This window comes from Dipodomys spectabilis, unplaced genomic scaffold (assembly GCF_019054845.1).
Source record: "Dipodomys spectabilis isolate Male_0828 unplaced genomic scaffold, ASM1905484v1 ptg000095l, whole genome shotgun sequence".
Classification (NCBI taxonomy): Eukaryota; Metazoa; Chordata; class Mammalia; order Rodentia; family Heteromyidae; genus Dipodomys; species Dipodomys spectabilis.
In genome coordinates, this window is record NW_024870772.1 from 49,930,749 (window position 1) to 49,946,773 (window position 16,025).

Here is a 16,025-nt window from a genome sequence, read left to right on the forward strand (position 1 = left end):
AGTAAAGAAAAAACACTCTTATAATGAAAACACATTTTACATATTTAATCCTCAATTGAGGCCTTGGAGAAAAAGGGTAGATATAAACATATGTGACAAAACTTAAAAATACTTTGAGGCCTGGGAAGGTGGCTCAGTGGTAGAGCCCTTGCCTTGCATGCCTGAGGCCCTGGGTTTGATTCCTCAGCACCACATAAGGAGAAAAAAAATGCCAGAAGTGGCGCTGTGGCTCAAGTGGTAGAGAGCTAGCCTTGAGCTGAAGAGCTGAGGGACAGTGCCCAGGCCCAGAGTTCAGACCCCACGATCAGACCCCCCCCACACACACACCCAAAAAAACCAAAAAAAACCAAAAAACTTTGAGACAAGGTGCCGGTACTTCACAACTATAATCCTAGCTACTCAGGAAACAGAGATCTAATAATCACAACCCTCGGCTCTCTGCTTCCTGTGTGGTGGGAATTAAAGGTGTGAGCCACCAGCACCTGGCTCAGAAGTCCATTCTATGAAATATTAAGCAGCTTCCTGATTGTTGTCTTTTTATGTTCCAAATGGCACTGCACTGGATAAATCTGCATGGACATTGTCTCTCACTTGTGGAGTTATTTGTAATTCTGACACTTTGTCAGCTGAGAGCCAGGTCCCTTCACAAGGACATTACCCAGATTCCACCATCAGTGATGTATGAGTAGAGTTTTCGTGTGACTGCCCTTATGGGGGAATTGTTTCCATAGTCATAGAAGAGCCAGACCAGGCTGGGAAGTCTTTGCGACTCTTATCTCCAACAAACTACTCAGAAAACATCAGAAGTGGCATTGTGGCAAGCGGTAGAGCCCTAGCCTAGAGCAAAAGTAGTTTAGGGACAGTGCCCAAGTCCGGAGTTCAAGCCCCCAGGACTGGCACAAAAAATTTTATAAGGCCTTCAACACTGCCACCTTGTGGCAGCAAAGTTATCTACTAAAGATATCAACTAATTGCAAATTCCAAAAGCATGTAAGACCCAATTTGTCTGCACAGAGAATCCAATGTTAACAATTCCTTGTATATTCTTCTAAATTTTAATAATATAGATGTTGGGTCTGGGCCCGTGACCGAAAGCTCAGCGGTGCAGGAGGCATGTAGTCAAGGTGCAAGGTTGGCCTGATGGACTATCTAAAAAGTAAAGCAAAAGAGCTGAAGGTGTGGTTCAAATGGTCTGCCTAGCAAGTGTGAGAGGCTGAATTCAAACCCTAGTAGTACCAAGAGACAAAGTATTTCCTCTCCCAAATACAAATGCTAAAATACCAAGTACAGGCACCTGGCTTTTTTTTTTTTTCTCCTTTTCACAATATTCTGGAGTTTCTTCTCAACACAAAGCCTCTATTTTGAAAATAAGTGTGAAACGATCCCTTTAGTGTGTGCTGGTATTAGGGCTGGACCTCAGAGCCTTCTCCACTTGGAGCTTTTTGGTGCTTAATTGGAGATGAGTCTCAGACTTTGCTTTAAATACAACCCTCGGCTCTCTGCTTCCTGTGTGGTGGGAATTAAAGGTGTGAGCCACCAGCACCTGGCTCAGAAGTCCATTCTATGAAATATTAAGCAGCTTCCTGATTGTTGTCTTTTTATGTTCCAAATGGCACTGCACTGGATAAATCTGCATGGACATTGTCTCTCACTTGTGGAGTTATTTGTAATTCTGACACTTTGTCAGCTGAGAGCCAGGCCCCTTCACAAGGACATTACCCAGATTCCACCATCAGCGATGTATGAGTAGAGTTTTCGTGTGACTGCCCTTATGGGGGAATTGTTTCCATAGTCATAGAAGAGCCTGCACGATGCTTCCAGGGCCACCGTAACAAGACCAATAGCAATTGGTCATCATTTTGGAGGTGAGACCAAGGAGGGGCAGGGCCGGTCTTCTGAAGGCTCAGAGAAATAATTTTTGCTCAAGGCTAATAGGCATAATCTACCACCCGAGTCACAACTCCACTAACAGCTTTTAGGGATTCATCAGAGATCTCATGGACTTTTTTTTTGGGTCCGGTCATGAGGCCTGAACTCTGGGCCTGGGCACTGTCCCTCAGCTCTTCAGCTCAAGGCTAGCGCTCTACCACTTGAGCCACAGCGCCACTTCCGGCTTTTTTCTTATGTGGTGCTGAGGAATCGAACCCAGGGCCTCAGGCATGCAAGACAAGTGCTCTACCACTGAGCCACCTTCCCAGACCCTCTCATGGACTTTCTTACTTGGGCTGGCTTTGAACCATGATCCTCAGATCTCAGCCTCTGAGCAGCTAGGATTAAGCTGAGACACCAGTTCCTGAACCCATTTTGGACCCAACCCCTGTGTAGGGAGTGGGAAAGTCTCTTCCTGCTTTAACCTATTACATTGAAATAAATCTTGGCTAAAACTTCCACCTTGTGGAACTTTTGTTAAGACTCTTGAAATTATTTTCACACACAAACAAAACACCCTAACTTTGCATGGAGGCTGAGAAAGCAGTACACAGGGACTGTCAACCCACACATATCCTATATGCAGCAACCTCCCGCATTTTATATATATATATATATATATATATATATATATATATATATACATACATGCAAGTATATACACTGCTATCTGAGCATGGAAAGAGTGCAGATGAGACTGGCTTTGTCTTCATCTTGACTGCACATCCTCGGGAGGCAAACAGCTATAAGCATGCAACCCCAAGAAAATGTGACCCAGAATTCTGTGAAAATTCTGGGGTAACTGGTTAAATACTCATATTGAAAAAGCCAGAACTCAGTTTCCACAATGTTTCTTGAGGGAAATGAGGAGCAGGACTGGAAAAGAGTGTCCCCTAAGTACAGTAAGGGTAAACCTACACTCTTCACTCCTACTTATATAGGATGAGAACTACCTTGTAAAAGGCCCTTTACAACCTACTGTTTTTACTAAAAGTACTTAAAACATAGCTGAAGTTGTTGAAGTCTATCTGGTTGGGAGGGTGGAAAGAAGGCCCAGATTTCAGTTTTAACAAGAAAACACAAGAATAGAACCCATCAACTGAGCAATTCAGTGATCTGTGTGCATACTGAAATGATAGAGCTTATGGAATTTTAACAAAGACAAAAAGCAAACAGAAGCCAGTGAGGTGAAACTCTAAATGTTATAGTATAAAAAAATTGCACACCACACACACGCCCCATGTAAAACATTGCTTTAAGTTTTAATGTTTATTTCCCCAAGACAGCCTAGCCTGCAGTCTACTTGGATAAATTTTACAAGCTAGTTTTCTGCTGTTTCTAGTTTTAAACTTTAACCATGTTTCTGATGACAAGGAATGCTGCAAAAATACTCTAGTTCAACAAAGAGTTATGATCACAAAATAAGTTTTATCCATTCTACAGTGTTTCAGAATTACCAGTTGATTTTAAACACAAAGTAGATATAGATGCTATGGTGGCTAACCTGGCATGTTTCTTATAGCAAACTGTTGTTCATGCAACACTTGTGCTCAGGGGGAAGGCACAGGATCTCCTACAATGAGCCACCTTATAAAGAGTTCTTTTTGTACAAATTAATTTATGTCACATTTAATTTAGTGTGCAGAACCTCAAAACTGAGGTATTATTCCAATTTATAAAAACCACTTGCATAACTTTTATGCAAGTTTTAAAAATACAAAGTTTTCTCCCTAAAGTGGCTCAAAATAGATTGTTCATGGCTGCCTACATCTAAGATAAAAAGATCCTAAAACAATTGAACAGATTGGGCATATTATTAAAGGTGTTCAAATCCTCACTTGATTTGTACATCTACTCAAACCTCTTCATCGGTCTTTATTCAGCAGTACATATGCACCAAATTTCATTGTAGAAGTTTCCATATCATTTTCATAGAAAACAAAGTTTGAAAACAAGTTAACATTTAAACACAGCACGGTATTCTATCACAACTGAAACTTTCTTCTTCTTCTTCTTTACAGGACTTAACAAAATCTAAAAATGAACTATGCTGTAGATTTACCTCATGCAAAGATCTTCATGTTATTTCTGAAAATGAAAAGGATGGCCTTTTAAGCACATTTTTACTGTTGTATACTATTATGGCAACATGTGTACTGCAACACAGTCTATTTTGAGGGAAATTTATGATTCTTTTCATGCAAAAATCTACACAAATTAGTTTTGATGATATGGAAAGCTTTTCATAGCATCCAACATTCATCTGGTGCAAATGCACGGGGAACCTTCCTGAAGTTTTCTGACTTGAGAAGCAACTAAAAAAGCCATACTAGGTAAAGTAAATAAAATTAAAAAAAGAAAAGAAAAGAAAAGAAAGGCGGGGAGGGGAGAGAGGGGATAGAAAACACAGGCTGCAGAGTAAACCAATGTCTGCTGCTAAACCGGTCTTTGTTTTCCTGTCCAGTGTAGTCACACTTGTGATCTCACTCTGATGATTGACTAGGTCTGTTACCAGCCCCCGAAGGCGAATCAAGCTTGCATGCGTTCACATACAGCACCACACCACACTCTCGGACACAGTCACTCCAGGACGAGGAGTCTGCTTCATGAGTGAAGAGCCCCAGATTTTCAGGATGAACTGGCGCTGTCACTGAGCCAGACCATTCACTCAACACTGTCCACTCACACATCGCTTCACAGCAAGGCCCGGGCTCCCTCTCCTTGACTTATTGGGCATTCTACTCTCTTTTATGCTTATAAGGCTTGAAGATGACAGTACTGTGCTCCCCTCAATTGCTGGAGTCAGTCAAAGTTCCTGCTCAGGCACTGTGGCCCTTTTGACATAGGACAACCTAAATAAGCATTCATGTCAAGTTTTCGTTACATTTTGCCACTCATTCTCACTCGCACCCACTCGCCATCTTGACCTCATTTGGGCATTTTCTGTGATTCCAAATGAAATCTTCACATTTTCTTTCCCGATTTAATGCAGCAGCAGATCCCACGAGCCAAGCTTGATGGATCAAACCTTTTTATATATATGTATATATATATATATGTATCTCAGTGCTGCATTGTACCTAACTTCCACAACATCTTTCTAGAATTGGAACCCTTCTGTTGGTACATTGGCAGAAGAATTGAAACCAAATGTTCCACCTTGAATTGTCTCTGGAACAAGGCTAGGGTCTTCATCAATCTATAGGAAAAAAAGAGAGGGGATTAGTTTTATAGTTCCCTTAATAGCAATACAGTAATACTTCTACCCTTATCCTAGTGAGAGTTAGGTGATAAATGTTAGCAATATACTACCATCCTTGAGAAAGCTGAAATACCATGTAAAGGCTTTCTCCTAAGGGTTACCAAAATGAGAAGAAATTTTTTTTTTTTTTTGCCAGTTCTGGGGCCTGAACTCAGCCTGGGCACTCTGAGTCTCTTTGTGCACAAGGCTAGAGTTCTACCATTTGAGCCACAGCACCACTTCTGGCCTTTTCTGAGTAGATTATTGGAGACAAAGAGTTTCATGATTTTCCTGCCCATGCTGGCATCAAACTGTGATTCTCAGTAGATCTCGGTCTCCTGAGTAGCTAGAATTACAGGCACGAGCCACTGGCACCTGGCTCAAATTTTAAGAGATGTAACTGGAGTGCTGGTGGCTGGGGTCCTACCTAGTTTGAAACCAGTCCAGGCAGGAAAGTCCACGAGACTCTCATTTTCAATTACCCACCAAAAAGGCAATAGAGCTGTGACTCAAGTTGTAGAGTACCACTCCTTGAGTCCTGGCTTAAACTTTTTGCTTTGGTATTATTGAGATAACATCTATCAATTATACCTTAGGCTGGCCTTGATCCTACCTATGCTTGCCACTGAACCAAGGATCTCAGACACATACCAACAAAGGTTTTTGCCTGTCCTGGACTCATTGTATTCCAACTTTCACCTGAGCACCTGGAATGCCTGGCAGGAACCACTGGCACTCAGTTTACCTTACCTTTTGTTTTATGACTAACTTTTTATTTTATCTATTATCTTTATATTTAGTGTTGGATACCAAATCAAAATCATAATGGCAACATTTCGAACATGAATTAACTAAAGAATTACAGGATGGGGCTGGGCGCCAGTGGCTCATGATTGAAAGCCTAGCTACTCAGGATGCTGAGATTTAAATACAGAAATTCAAAGCCAGCCTGGGCTGGAAAGTAAGTGAGACTATTTGTTTTCCACCAGAAAAGTGGAAGTGGAGTTGTGGCTCAAAGGTAGAACACTAGCCTTGAGCAAAAAAGCTCAGGGACAGTGCCCAGGCCCTGAGTTCAAGCCCCACAACCAACAAAAAATAAAAATAAAGAATTATAGGATATATCAATATCAATGGTTTTGTTTCTAAACATATGATATTATTACCAATAAGAAATGAGAACTTTGAGGAATTCAAGTAGAAACACAGTTTGACTCATCCAGTGTCAAAAATGTTACTTTTTTTGTTATTAGAGCAAATATGCCTTAAGGATTTAAAAATACTGAAATACTTGTTTCCAAACCAAATAAAACTCTGTCGCATGCCTATTTTAATCCCACTGCAAAAAAGTACATATATGTATATACATGCTAGTATTACTACACTAGAGATACAATATGCTTATTTACATAAATAATAAAACTACAAAATTAAGTACATCATCTGAAGAGAAGAACTGATCAATGATCTCATAGGCCAATTTGTAGATGTCTTCATTTTCATGATTCTGAAGTTGTTCAATTTTCTCCAACCCTGTAAAAAATTGTATTATGTGAAATAATGGTACTGGTACTAGTTTATATACAATCCAATTTTTATGCTATAAACTACTTGAATTACTATTTTTGGGAATCTATAAGTGAATATTGCATATTTATCTTCAAACATTAAAAACTGAGTTTCTAACAGAATGGAATGTCTAAGTAAAAATTAAGCAGAGTATTACATAACCAATGTTCATAAAGAATAGCATGTATTATTGCTTTTGCTGAAAATAAAAATGTACAATCATTCTGCTATCTAGAATTTACAACAAGTTGTTTTAGTGAACATGTGTGATAAAGAAAGTGGAAGATACGAGGCACTAAACAAAGATTCTTTTTTTTTTTTGGGGGTCCGGTTGTGGGGCCTGAACTCTGGGCCTGAGCGCTGTCCCTCAGCTCTTCAGCTCAAGGCTAGTGCTCTACCACTTGAGCCACAGCGCCACTTCCGGCTTTTTGCTTATGTGGTGCTGAGGAATCGAACCCAGGGCCTCAGGCATGCAAGGCAAGTGCTCTACCACTGAGCCAACTTCTCAGCCCACTAAACAAAGATTCTTTAAGATACTTCCTATATGCTTAAAATGATCAAGCCCAACCACAAGTTTTCAGGGGAGTAAGGGATTTTCCCCATAAACAGAAATAAGTTTAGGAAAAGAAACATTAAAATATTGATGTACATACACTTAACTTGTGAATATGCAAATTAGACTTTATTGTAAGCCTTCTGAAATAAACTGTCCCTTCAGGGTCCCTTCCTGTCCCTTTCTTAAATGGAAAACATTTTCTTGGGCTCATTTCCCACTCTAGTTATGCCCTCTTCTTAAAAGCCTAGATCCCTTTCAGTCAAATCTCAAAATCCAGAGACTTATATTTACTATTTTAGCCTTAGATTTTTCAGATAGGGTCTTTCACTCTTGGCAGGCTGGTCTCAGATCAAGACATTCCTACCCCTGTCTCTACTACCCAAGGCTCCCCATCCTCACACCCCTTCCCTTGTCCCTGAGCTCAAGGCTGGCACTCTATAGCATTTTAAGTTACTGCTCAATTTCCAGCTTTTTGATGGTTAAATGGAGGTAAGAGAATATAGACTTTCCTGTCCAGACTGGCTTTGAACCGTGACCCTTAGATCTCAGCCTCCTAAGTAGCTAGGCTTACAGGTACAAGACAATGGCACCTGGCACCAAGCTTATTTTTTTTTTTTGTCAGTCGTGGGGCTTGAACTCTGGGCCTGGGCGCTGTCCCTCAGCTCTTCACCTCAAGGCTAGTGCTCTACCACTTGAGCCACAGTGAAGACTTCCAGCTTTTTCTGCTTATGTGGTGCTGAGGAATCAAACCCAGGGCCTCATGCATGCAAGTCAAGTGCTCTACCACTGAGCCACCTTCCCAGCCGGACCAAGCTTATTTTTAGAGATAGTCTCTCCCTACCCCACTCCGAGGATGGCCTCAAATCAAGATCCCCTACTGTTTCCCATGTAGCTGAGATTACAGGTGTGTGCTATCAAGCCTGGGTCCTATCTCTTGAATCCTGTCATCTGCTTTGACTATTATTGCTTTCATTTATCATATCTTGACCACTGTAAGTTTTCCAATTGATCTCCCTGCCCTCTTCCTTCAAAGACACCATTCTCAGATACATCTGAAATCCTCCAGCAGCCTGTCACACTTCATGTAAGAATCCACAGAGGAGCTTAATTAAAAATGCTTACATGGTAAAATCAAGTAGTAAATAGAATTAATGATACCTGCTACTTATTTTGCTGGCACTCACTCCAGTTCTCTAACATTATTCCATCCCCTGTGCTTAACATGATAGCTGGATATTAGTACTTTTATATGCACATTTCTTATTGTTTTTTCAAGTCTCTTGAGTCCCCCACTTATTGGGGGGGGGGGGGAGGTTTCTTCTACTCTTGTACAGTTAACTTTCCTTCATTTATTTCAACTTTGGTCAGAAATATCTCTAATGTCTATTCTGGTTGACAACAAGTGACATTCTGGCCCATAGCCACATTCAGAGTTGTTTTTCATCTGCATGATACCTCTTCTCATGAGAGATTCTCACGTCCTAGGTGCCTCTGCTTCTTGGCCACGTTTGGTAAGTGATATTCTACTGAATAAAATACTGGTGGTCCTACAAAGCTTTCAGACTTCACAGGGCCTGATGCTGGCTACATCTCCAGCTTCATCTCTTGTAGTTTGTATCCCATACTTTGTGATTCAGCAACACGGGACTACTTATAAATTGCTGAATGCTATTTCTCACCACAGACTTTGCTCATGGTGTTAGCTCTGCCTGGAACACCTTTCATCCCTTTAACTTTATTAATCCTAATTCATCTCTCAAAATCCAGCTCAGGTGTCACTTCCTGCTTCTTCCAGGTGGATTACGTAGCCCATTTTGTTGTACATTTCTATTAGGGTAATTAGCACATTAAACCAGTTCATATTAATCTCCAAGGCTGGACTACATGCCTCAAGGGCAAGGAGAGTGTTTTGTTTAACCCTGTCTTCCCAGTACCTTGGCTCAGAGCCTGTTCCATACGTGGCAGCAATGCAGTTACCTAAGCATATGCAAGATGCTGAACAGGACTGTACATTAGAATATAGTACTGTTTTATTCTGCTACTTGATTATCTTAAGATAGGAAAATACTGAAGAAAATAAAGGTAGTTACCAACAGAATGTTAAGACGTGGAGGGACAGTTTATATCCAACTTACCTCCACACTCTTCTATGAGGTTGGCTATGGTTTCTGCCTCATCTTCAGCCATTTTTAATATATTACTCAGTCCATCGAGTACTACTTGCACAACTTGTGCATCTTTTACAGTCAGCAAGTTGCAAAATGGTGGGATAACATTTTGTTGGATAAGGTATGCTACCTGAATAACAGACACCATAAAATAGTAAAACGTAAGTCAACGTCTACTCTTACGTGGAAAACAAATTTATTTATTTATTTTGGGTCAGGTCGTGGGGCCTGAACTCTGGGCCTGAGCGTTGTCCCTCAGCTCTTCAGCTCAAGGCTAGCGCTCTACCACTTGAGCCACAGTGCCACTTCCGGCTTTTTTTTTTTTTTGCTTATGTGGTGCTGAGGAATCGAAACCAGGGCCTTATGCATGCAAGGCAAGCGCTCTACCACTGAGCCACCTTCCCAGCCCCACAAATAGTATATTTTACAAAAACAATTTCCATCTTTTTTTGGCTACTTTTTTGGAGAAAAGAGTATCATAGCCAGGCACCCGGTGGCTCATGCCTATAATCCTAGCTACTCAGGAAGTTGAGATGTGAGGATCGTGGTTCAAAGCCAGTCTGAGCAGGAAAGTTCAGGAGACTCTTATCTCTAATAAACTACTCAGAAAAAGCCAGAAGTGGCATTGTGGTGCTAACCTTGAGCACAGAGAGGCTCATGGACAGAGCCCAGGTATTGAGTTCAAGGCCGGGCTGTCTTTAAATCACAATTCTCAAATCTTAGCCATTACAGATGTGAGCCTCCAGCACCAGCTGCTAATACTGTTATTTAAAACCTGACAATGTGATGTGACTGCACCCACTGACTCTCTCTGTCTGTCACTGTCATCAGCCCCTTCAGAGGTGAGATGTGCTGAGCTATTGCTCAATGTACCACTCACTGGTTTCCTGGCATTGCTCCATCATTTACACATTGCTACTTAATGCTATTATTTTCATGTAGCCAATTCCTATTCTGTGATGTTCACAGTTAGATCTTTGTTATTTTGTGAATTATACATGTACTGTCACGTAACTCCTTATTATCTGCTCTGTAAAACATGTCTTAGGCTTGAGGACTATTATCCCCTGTAAGAGGAACAGTATTTTAAGCTCAGTCATTCATATTAAGCTGAGTGTATCTCATTAAATTTGATGGCCTCACCATCATTTCTCAACCTAACTCCAACTGAGATTTCATTTTACTTGTTTTGCTGCTGCCTAATTTTTTTTAATTGTTTGGGAGGGGCCTCTATTTGTTATGAAAATTTGATTTCTGCCTGTTTCATCTTAATACTATTTTTTTTTCCCCCCTCTTCTCCTCCTCTGTGGTATAGTATTAGGGTTTGAACCCAGGGCCTCATGCTCTCTAGCCTTTCCAGGTCATGGATAATACTCTATCACTTCAGCCAGACATCCAGTTCCAGCTTTTTGCAGGTTAATTGTAGGTTTATGTGCCTGGGCTGGCTTCAAACTTGATCTGAGGATCTCAGCCTCCTGAGTAGCCAGCCTTTATACTGTTACAACCTTAACTATAGGTGCTTCCTTGATCTTACCACGTATTTGAGAACTCCTGAAGAGGACCCAGGGTTTTGGCTCAGTGGTAGAGCATTTGCCTGATATGTACATCCAATGCCCACCACCTCAATATGCTAGAAAAAGAAGACCACTTTTCTGCTGTAAAATATGACTGAGGTCACAAGGTAATCCTTTTGTGATGGAGAAAAAAAAAATCAGTCTAGGGGCTTGAAGTGTTACTCAGTAGCAGAACATATGCTTGCCATGTGTGAATGCTGGGGTTAAATCCTCAGCCTCCATAAACAAATGAACAACAAAACAACACATATCCTACAGAATATTAGTATTTTCAAATATGATTTACTTAAATCTAAGTGTTATAATTATCTAAACTTTTTTTTTTTTAACTAGGATGAGAAGTAAGTTTGACTTACTTGATCTTTCCTTCCACTAATCGTTAAGTTACTTATGGCCCAAGCAGCTTCTTTCTGAGTGCCAAAATCCCCCTAAAAAAAAAAAAAAAGGCAGAAAGAAAAGGCTATTAAATGTAAGGTAGTAAGGTAGGAACACTCAAAAAGATGTTATATGAAATAACTGCTTATCCCAACTTTCATTTTAGCTAATGTGTGTGTGTGTGTGTGTGTGTATTTACTTAAACTATAATCAATCTGCCTTCAACAAGCAGAAGCTTTTTTGGTGAACTCTCCTAAAAATAACTGACATATTACTGTTCAATAATATCAGATTAAAAAAAGTCAATAAAATGAAGTAAGATTGCTGGGCACCAGTGGCTCACACCTGTAATCCTAGGTACTCTGAAAGTTAAGATCTGAGTATTATGGTTTAAAGCTATCTTTAGCGGGAAAGTCCATGAAACTCTTTGGAAAAATCTGTAATTTATAAGCAATATAAATACAAATTTAAAATATTTAAAAAAGCCTACGACTTGGTACCACGAAAATGATTTAAAATTATCAACTGTATACCTTCTTGTATATGGTCACAGTAGCAAAAAAGTTAAACTAAAATTCTCAACAGAAAGGATGTGGCTTACAGACCATCTACAGGGAATAAGACGTAACTATTAAAAGTATGATTAGCAACATACACACTCAAAGAATAGCACTGAGCTACCTTTTCCTATCTATCAAACTTAGAAAATGTAAATATTTACCAATTAGTACAAAAGGGTCTATAAATCTTTTTTTTTCATTGTGAAAATACCGTACAGAGGGGTTACAATTACATAGGCAAGATGATGAGTGCATTTCTTATCAAACATTGTTGTCTCCTCCTTTGAAGGGTCTATAAATCTTGAGAGTAACCACAATATACAGTAAAATTCATATGATTTGTATATTTATAACCTGGATTCAAAGTGGAAAAAATATGTGAGCTATTCTTGGAAGTATCACTATAGTATATCTATATGTATATATATATATTTATATATATTTTTAATTTATTTTTTGTTGGTCACGGAGCTGAACTCTGGGCCTGGGTGCTGTCCCTCAGCTCTTCAGCTGAAGGCTAGTGTCTTACCACTTGAGCCACAGTACCACTTCCGGCTTTCTTATGCTTATGTGGTGCTGAGGAATCAAACCCAGGGCCTCATGCATACCAGATAAACACTCTAACACTGAGCCAACTTCCCAGCCCCCACAATTTATATTTAACAGTAATAACAAATAAGGAAGGTATCTATATAGTGATCTGAGGGTTGTCTTAGGATATACTTCTTTCAAAAGGTAGAGTAGTGGGAGATGGATATGGTGTATTATTCCTGAGTAGGATGAAAGGATATATGTAAGCAAATACCCATTTGCCTATTTTGTATAAAGCAACTAAGGATAGCCAAAACTAAAAAAATGGGCCAGGTGAATCGGCTCAAGCCTCATCACATGATCCTAGCTGCTCAGGACATGGAGATCAGAAAGACAGGTTTGAGGCCATCACGGAAAGTTTCCAAAACTCCCATTTCAACCAATAAAAGCTGGGTACAAGCACTGCTTGTGCCTGTAATCCTAGCGATTCGGGAAGCATAACAGAATTGAGGGTCAATTCAGCTGGCCAGGGTATAAATGTGAAACCCTATTAGTAACAAAAAAAGGAAAAAGTTTTGAGGTGGTAAAAAGGCACACGTTCAAACCCAGTACAGTAAACAACAAAAACTCGAACTGGAAGAATGAGAAGAAAAAACTGAGTGAGGGCAAGAGTAGCCTTGAGTTCAAACCCTAGTACTCGAACAAAAACAAAAAGGAAACATTCATTCTCTTACCTTATCCAAAAGGTGTATTATCATTGGTACAAGATTGGCATCAATTACTGCCTGCACCTGTTGTTGATTTCCAGCGGTGATGTTAGAGAGAAACCATACTGCTTCCTGTGGAACAAGACCTCATTAGTACTTCATAAAAAATAAAATTTGAGCTGGGCGCTGGTGGTTCACGCCTGTAATCCTAGCTGCTCAGGAGGCTGAGATCTGAGGATCACGGTTCAAAGCCAGCCCGGGCAGGAAATTCCGTGAGACTCTTTATCTCCAATAAACCACTGGAAAACCTGAAGTAGCTCTGTGGCTCAAGTGGTAGAACGCTTGCCTTGCACTGAAAAGGGCAGGGACAGTGCCCAGGCCCAGAGTTCAAGCCCCATGACTGACACACCTGTAATCTTAGCCACATGAGGAGGCTGAAGTCTAAGGATCGAAGTTCAAAGACAGCTTGGGCAAGAGAGTCTGTGAGACTCTTATCGCCAATTATTCACCAAAAAGCCCAAGTGGAGCTGTGGCTCAAGTGGTAGAGCAATAAGCCTTGAGCACCCAGGTCCCAAGTTCAAGCCCCAGAACCAGCACCAAAAAAACAAATAAACAAAACTGAACTAAGAAAAAGCAGCAGTCACTGATGAATGAATTACAAAATAAAAATCTTGGAAATCTCAATTCTTCTACCTCTGTCCATATTTTCTTTGGACAAATCACCAATGCCCTCTAATACAAGTCATACAGAACTAGCCCTTCAAAAGAATTCTTTAAAGATAATACTGTCAAACAGTATGACAAAAAAAAAACAAAAAAAAAAAAACCCAAAAACAAAAAAGTATGGCTGGACAGCAAGGAACTGAAACACAGAGGCCCTAACACTTGTGAGGCTCAATAACCTTTCCTCACATATTGTGCTTTTTAGTCTATCCTAAACAAGCCCAGCCAAAGCAGATAAATTTCAATTATTCATGATAATAGAAACATCAGAAATCAAACAGCAGGTTGTCATACCCTTATGCATTACAGTCATTCATTGCATCATTACCTTCTAGAGCAGAAGTGAAACCGGATGCTCCCCCGTGTTCTTAGTCTATCTTAATGACCTGTGAATGCTGGCCTTTGCCCTACAATGATGCTATACTTTTGGCCAACGTGGGTTTTTTTTTGCTGGTCCTGGGACTTGAACTTGGGTCCTGGGCACTGTCCCTGAGCTTCTTTTGTAGCATGCTACCACTTCAGCCACAGTGCCACTTCTGGCTTTTTCTGTTTATGTGGTACTAAGGAATCGAACCCAGGTTTTGTGCAAGCTAGGCAAGCACTCTACTACCACCAAGCCACTTTCCCAGCCCATGTGGGTTCTTAAGTGTGCTGAGAAGTTCAAAGACAATAAATATATTACTAAAACCATCATTAGCAAGAAACAAGTATCTAATATTCTATTGAGGAAGGTATTGTTAGAATGTACCAACTTAAACTGACTAAATTTAGCTACATCATCTCTTTTTCTGACAGGTACTAAAATATGTTTTACATTAAAAATATTGTCAATTAGGCTCTTTTGGATCAGATCACAGGATCATGTTCTATGAACCTGTTGGAGATTTGAGGGTGCTGGGCTAGGCAGGTGAGCTATTGTTGGGTTATAATCATCAGCAATGCTGTAATCAAAGCCTGGTTTGTCTACAACAGCCTCAGATGCACTCCAATATCAGCATCACCGCTCAGTGCCCCCCTTCCATAGCCGCCACACACACAGGAACACACACACACACAAACACACACTATTAACTATCTACAAAATACTAAGCTAGAATTACTCAACATACATATAAAATTTTTCCAGTCATGCATCATTCAACACCCAAGTATCTCCATTTCATCATTTCCAATAGAGCCAAAGAGTGGCCAGCCCAGGGGCAGAGCACCCTATCCACAAAAACTCATTTTTTAAAAGTTTTCTTCATATATGCCATATTGCTCTGTATGCTATAGTGAATTATGTTCTTTTGGTATCTAAGTGATACTTTTAACAAATGAAAACTATCCTTCTATGTGCTCTGAAACTGTTCCACAACACTTACTTTGTTAATTTTCTCTTTAGGATGAGTCAGGAGCGCTGGGAAGTGTGAGAGAGCATCACAGTTCAAAACTATCTGTGTTTGCTCATCAGTCCCAGTAACGATGTTGCCCACGGCTCGAAGTGCAGCGGTCTGCAATGCAAAGAAGTCAGTGAAAGGCTGTTCCACTGCTATGGGACAGCTTATGAATGACAGGTGCACCCATCCCAACTAGCCTATCCTCTCTGGGTACTTCCTTTATGTCAGAAAATGATACAAATTCCAGATTTTATGAAACTTTAATTTTTTTTTGTCAGTCATGGGGGGGCTTGAACTCTAGGCTTGGGCACTGTCCCTGCGCTCTTCAGCTCAAGGTGAGTGCTCTACTGCTTGAGCCACAATGCCACTTCCGATTTTCCAGTGATTTACTGGAGATAAGAGTCTCATGGACTTTTCTACCCAGGTTGGCTTTGAACCGTGATCCTCAGCTCTCAGCCTCCTGAGCAGCTAGGATTACAGGCATGAGCCACCAGCACCTGGCTGAAACTTTAATTTTTGTGAGTCAATAAACGAGGCTAATTTCAGGAAATAATTGGTGCCAGAAGATAGTACTTTAATCCTTCTCTATTAAATAATTTCCCCTCTAATTTCTTTCCTTTGAAAAATACAAATGACCCCAGTACTTAAAAGACTTGATATAGCAATACATATACAGATCCAGGTTATCATGACTACAATCCTAGCTACTCAGGAGG

The 16,025-nt window shown here is 40.3% G+C and overlaps 1 protein-coding gene and 1 non-coding gene across 2 annotated transcripts in view; both read right to left on the reverse strand.

Annotated features, from left to right (window-relative positions):
• Positions 1–3,172: 3,172 nt before the first annotated feature.
• Positions 3,173–16,025, reverse strand: part of Kpna4 (karyopherin subunit alpha 4) — a 53,863-nt gene continuing 41,010 nt past the window's right edge. The window contains exons 12-17 of the mRNA XM_042685370.1: positions 15,295–15,423; positions 13,235–13,339; positions 11,391–11,462; positions 9,428–9,590; positions 6,606–6,700; positions 3,173–5,128 (exon numbers count right to left, since the gene is read on the reverse strand). Of these exons, the coding sequence (XP_042541304.1) occupies positions 5,030–5,128; positions 6,606–6,700; positions 9,428–9,590; positions 11,391–11,462; positions 13,235–13,339; positions 15,295–15,423 (663 nt within the window). The 3' untranslated portion in view covers positions 3,173–5,029. The remainder of the gene's footprint in view (positions 5,129–6,605; positions 6,701–9,427; positions 9,591–11,390; positions 11,463–13,234; positions 13,340–15,294; positions 15,424–16,025) is intronic.
• Positions 14,772–15,101, reverse strand: LOC122112925. The gene has a single exon (XR_006148303.1).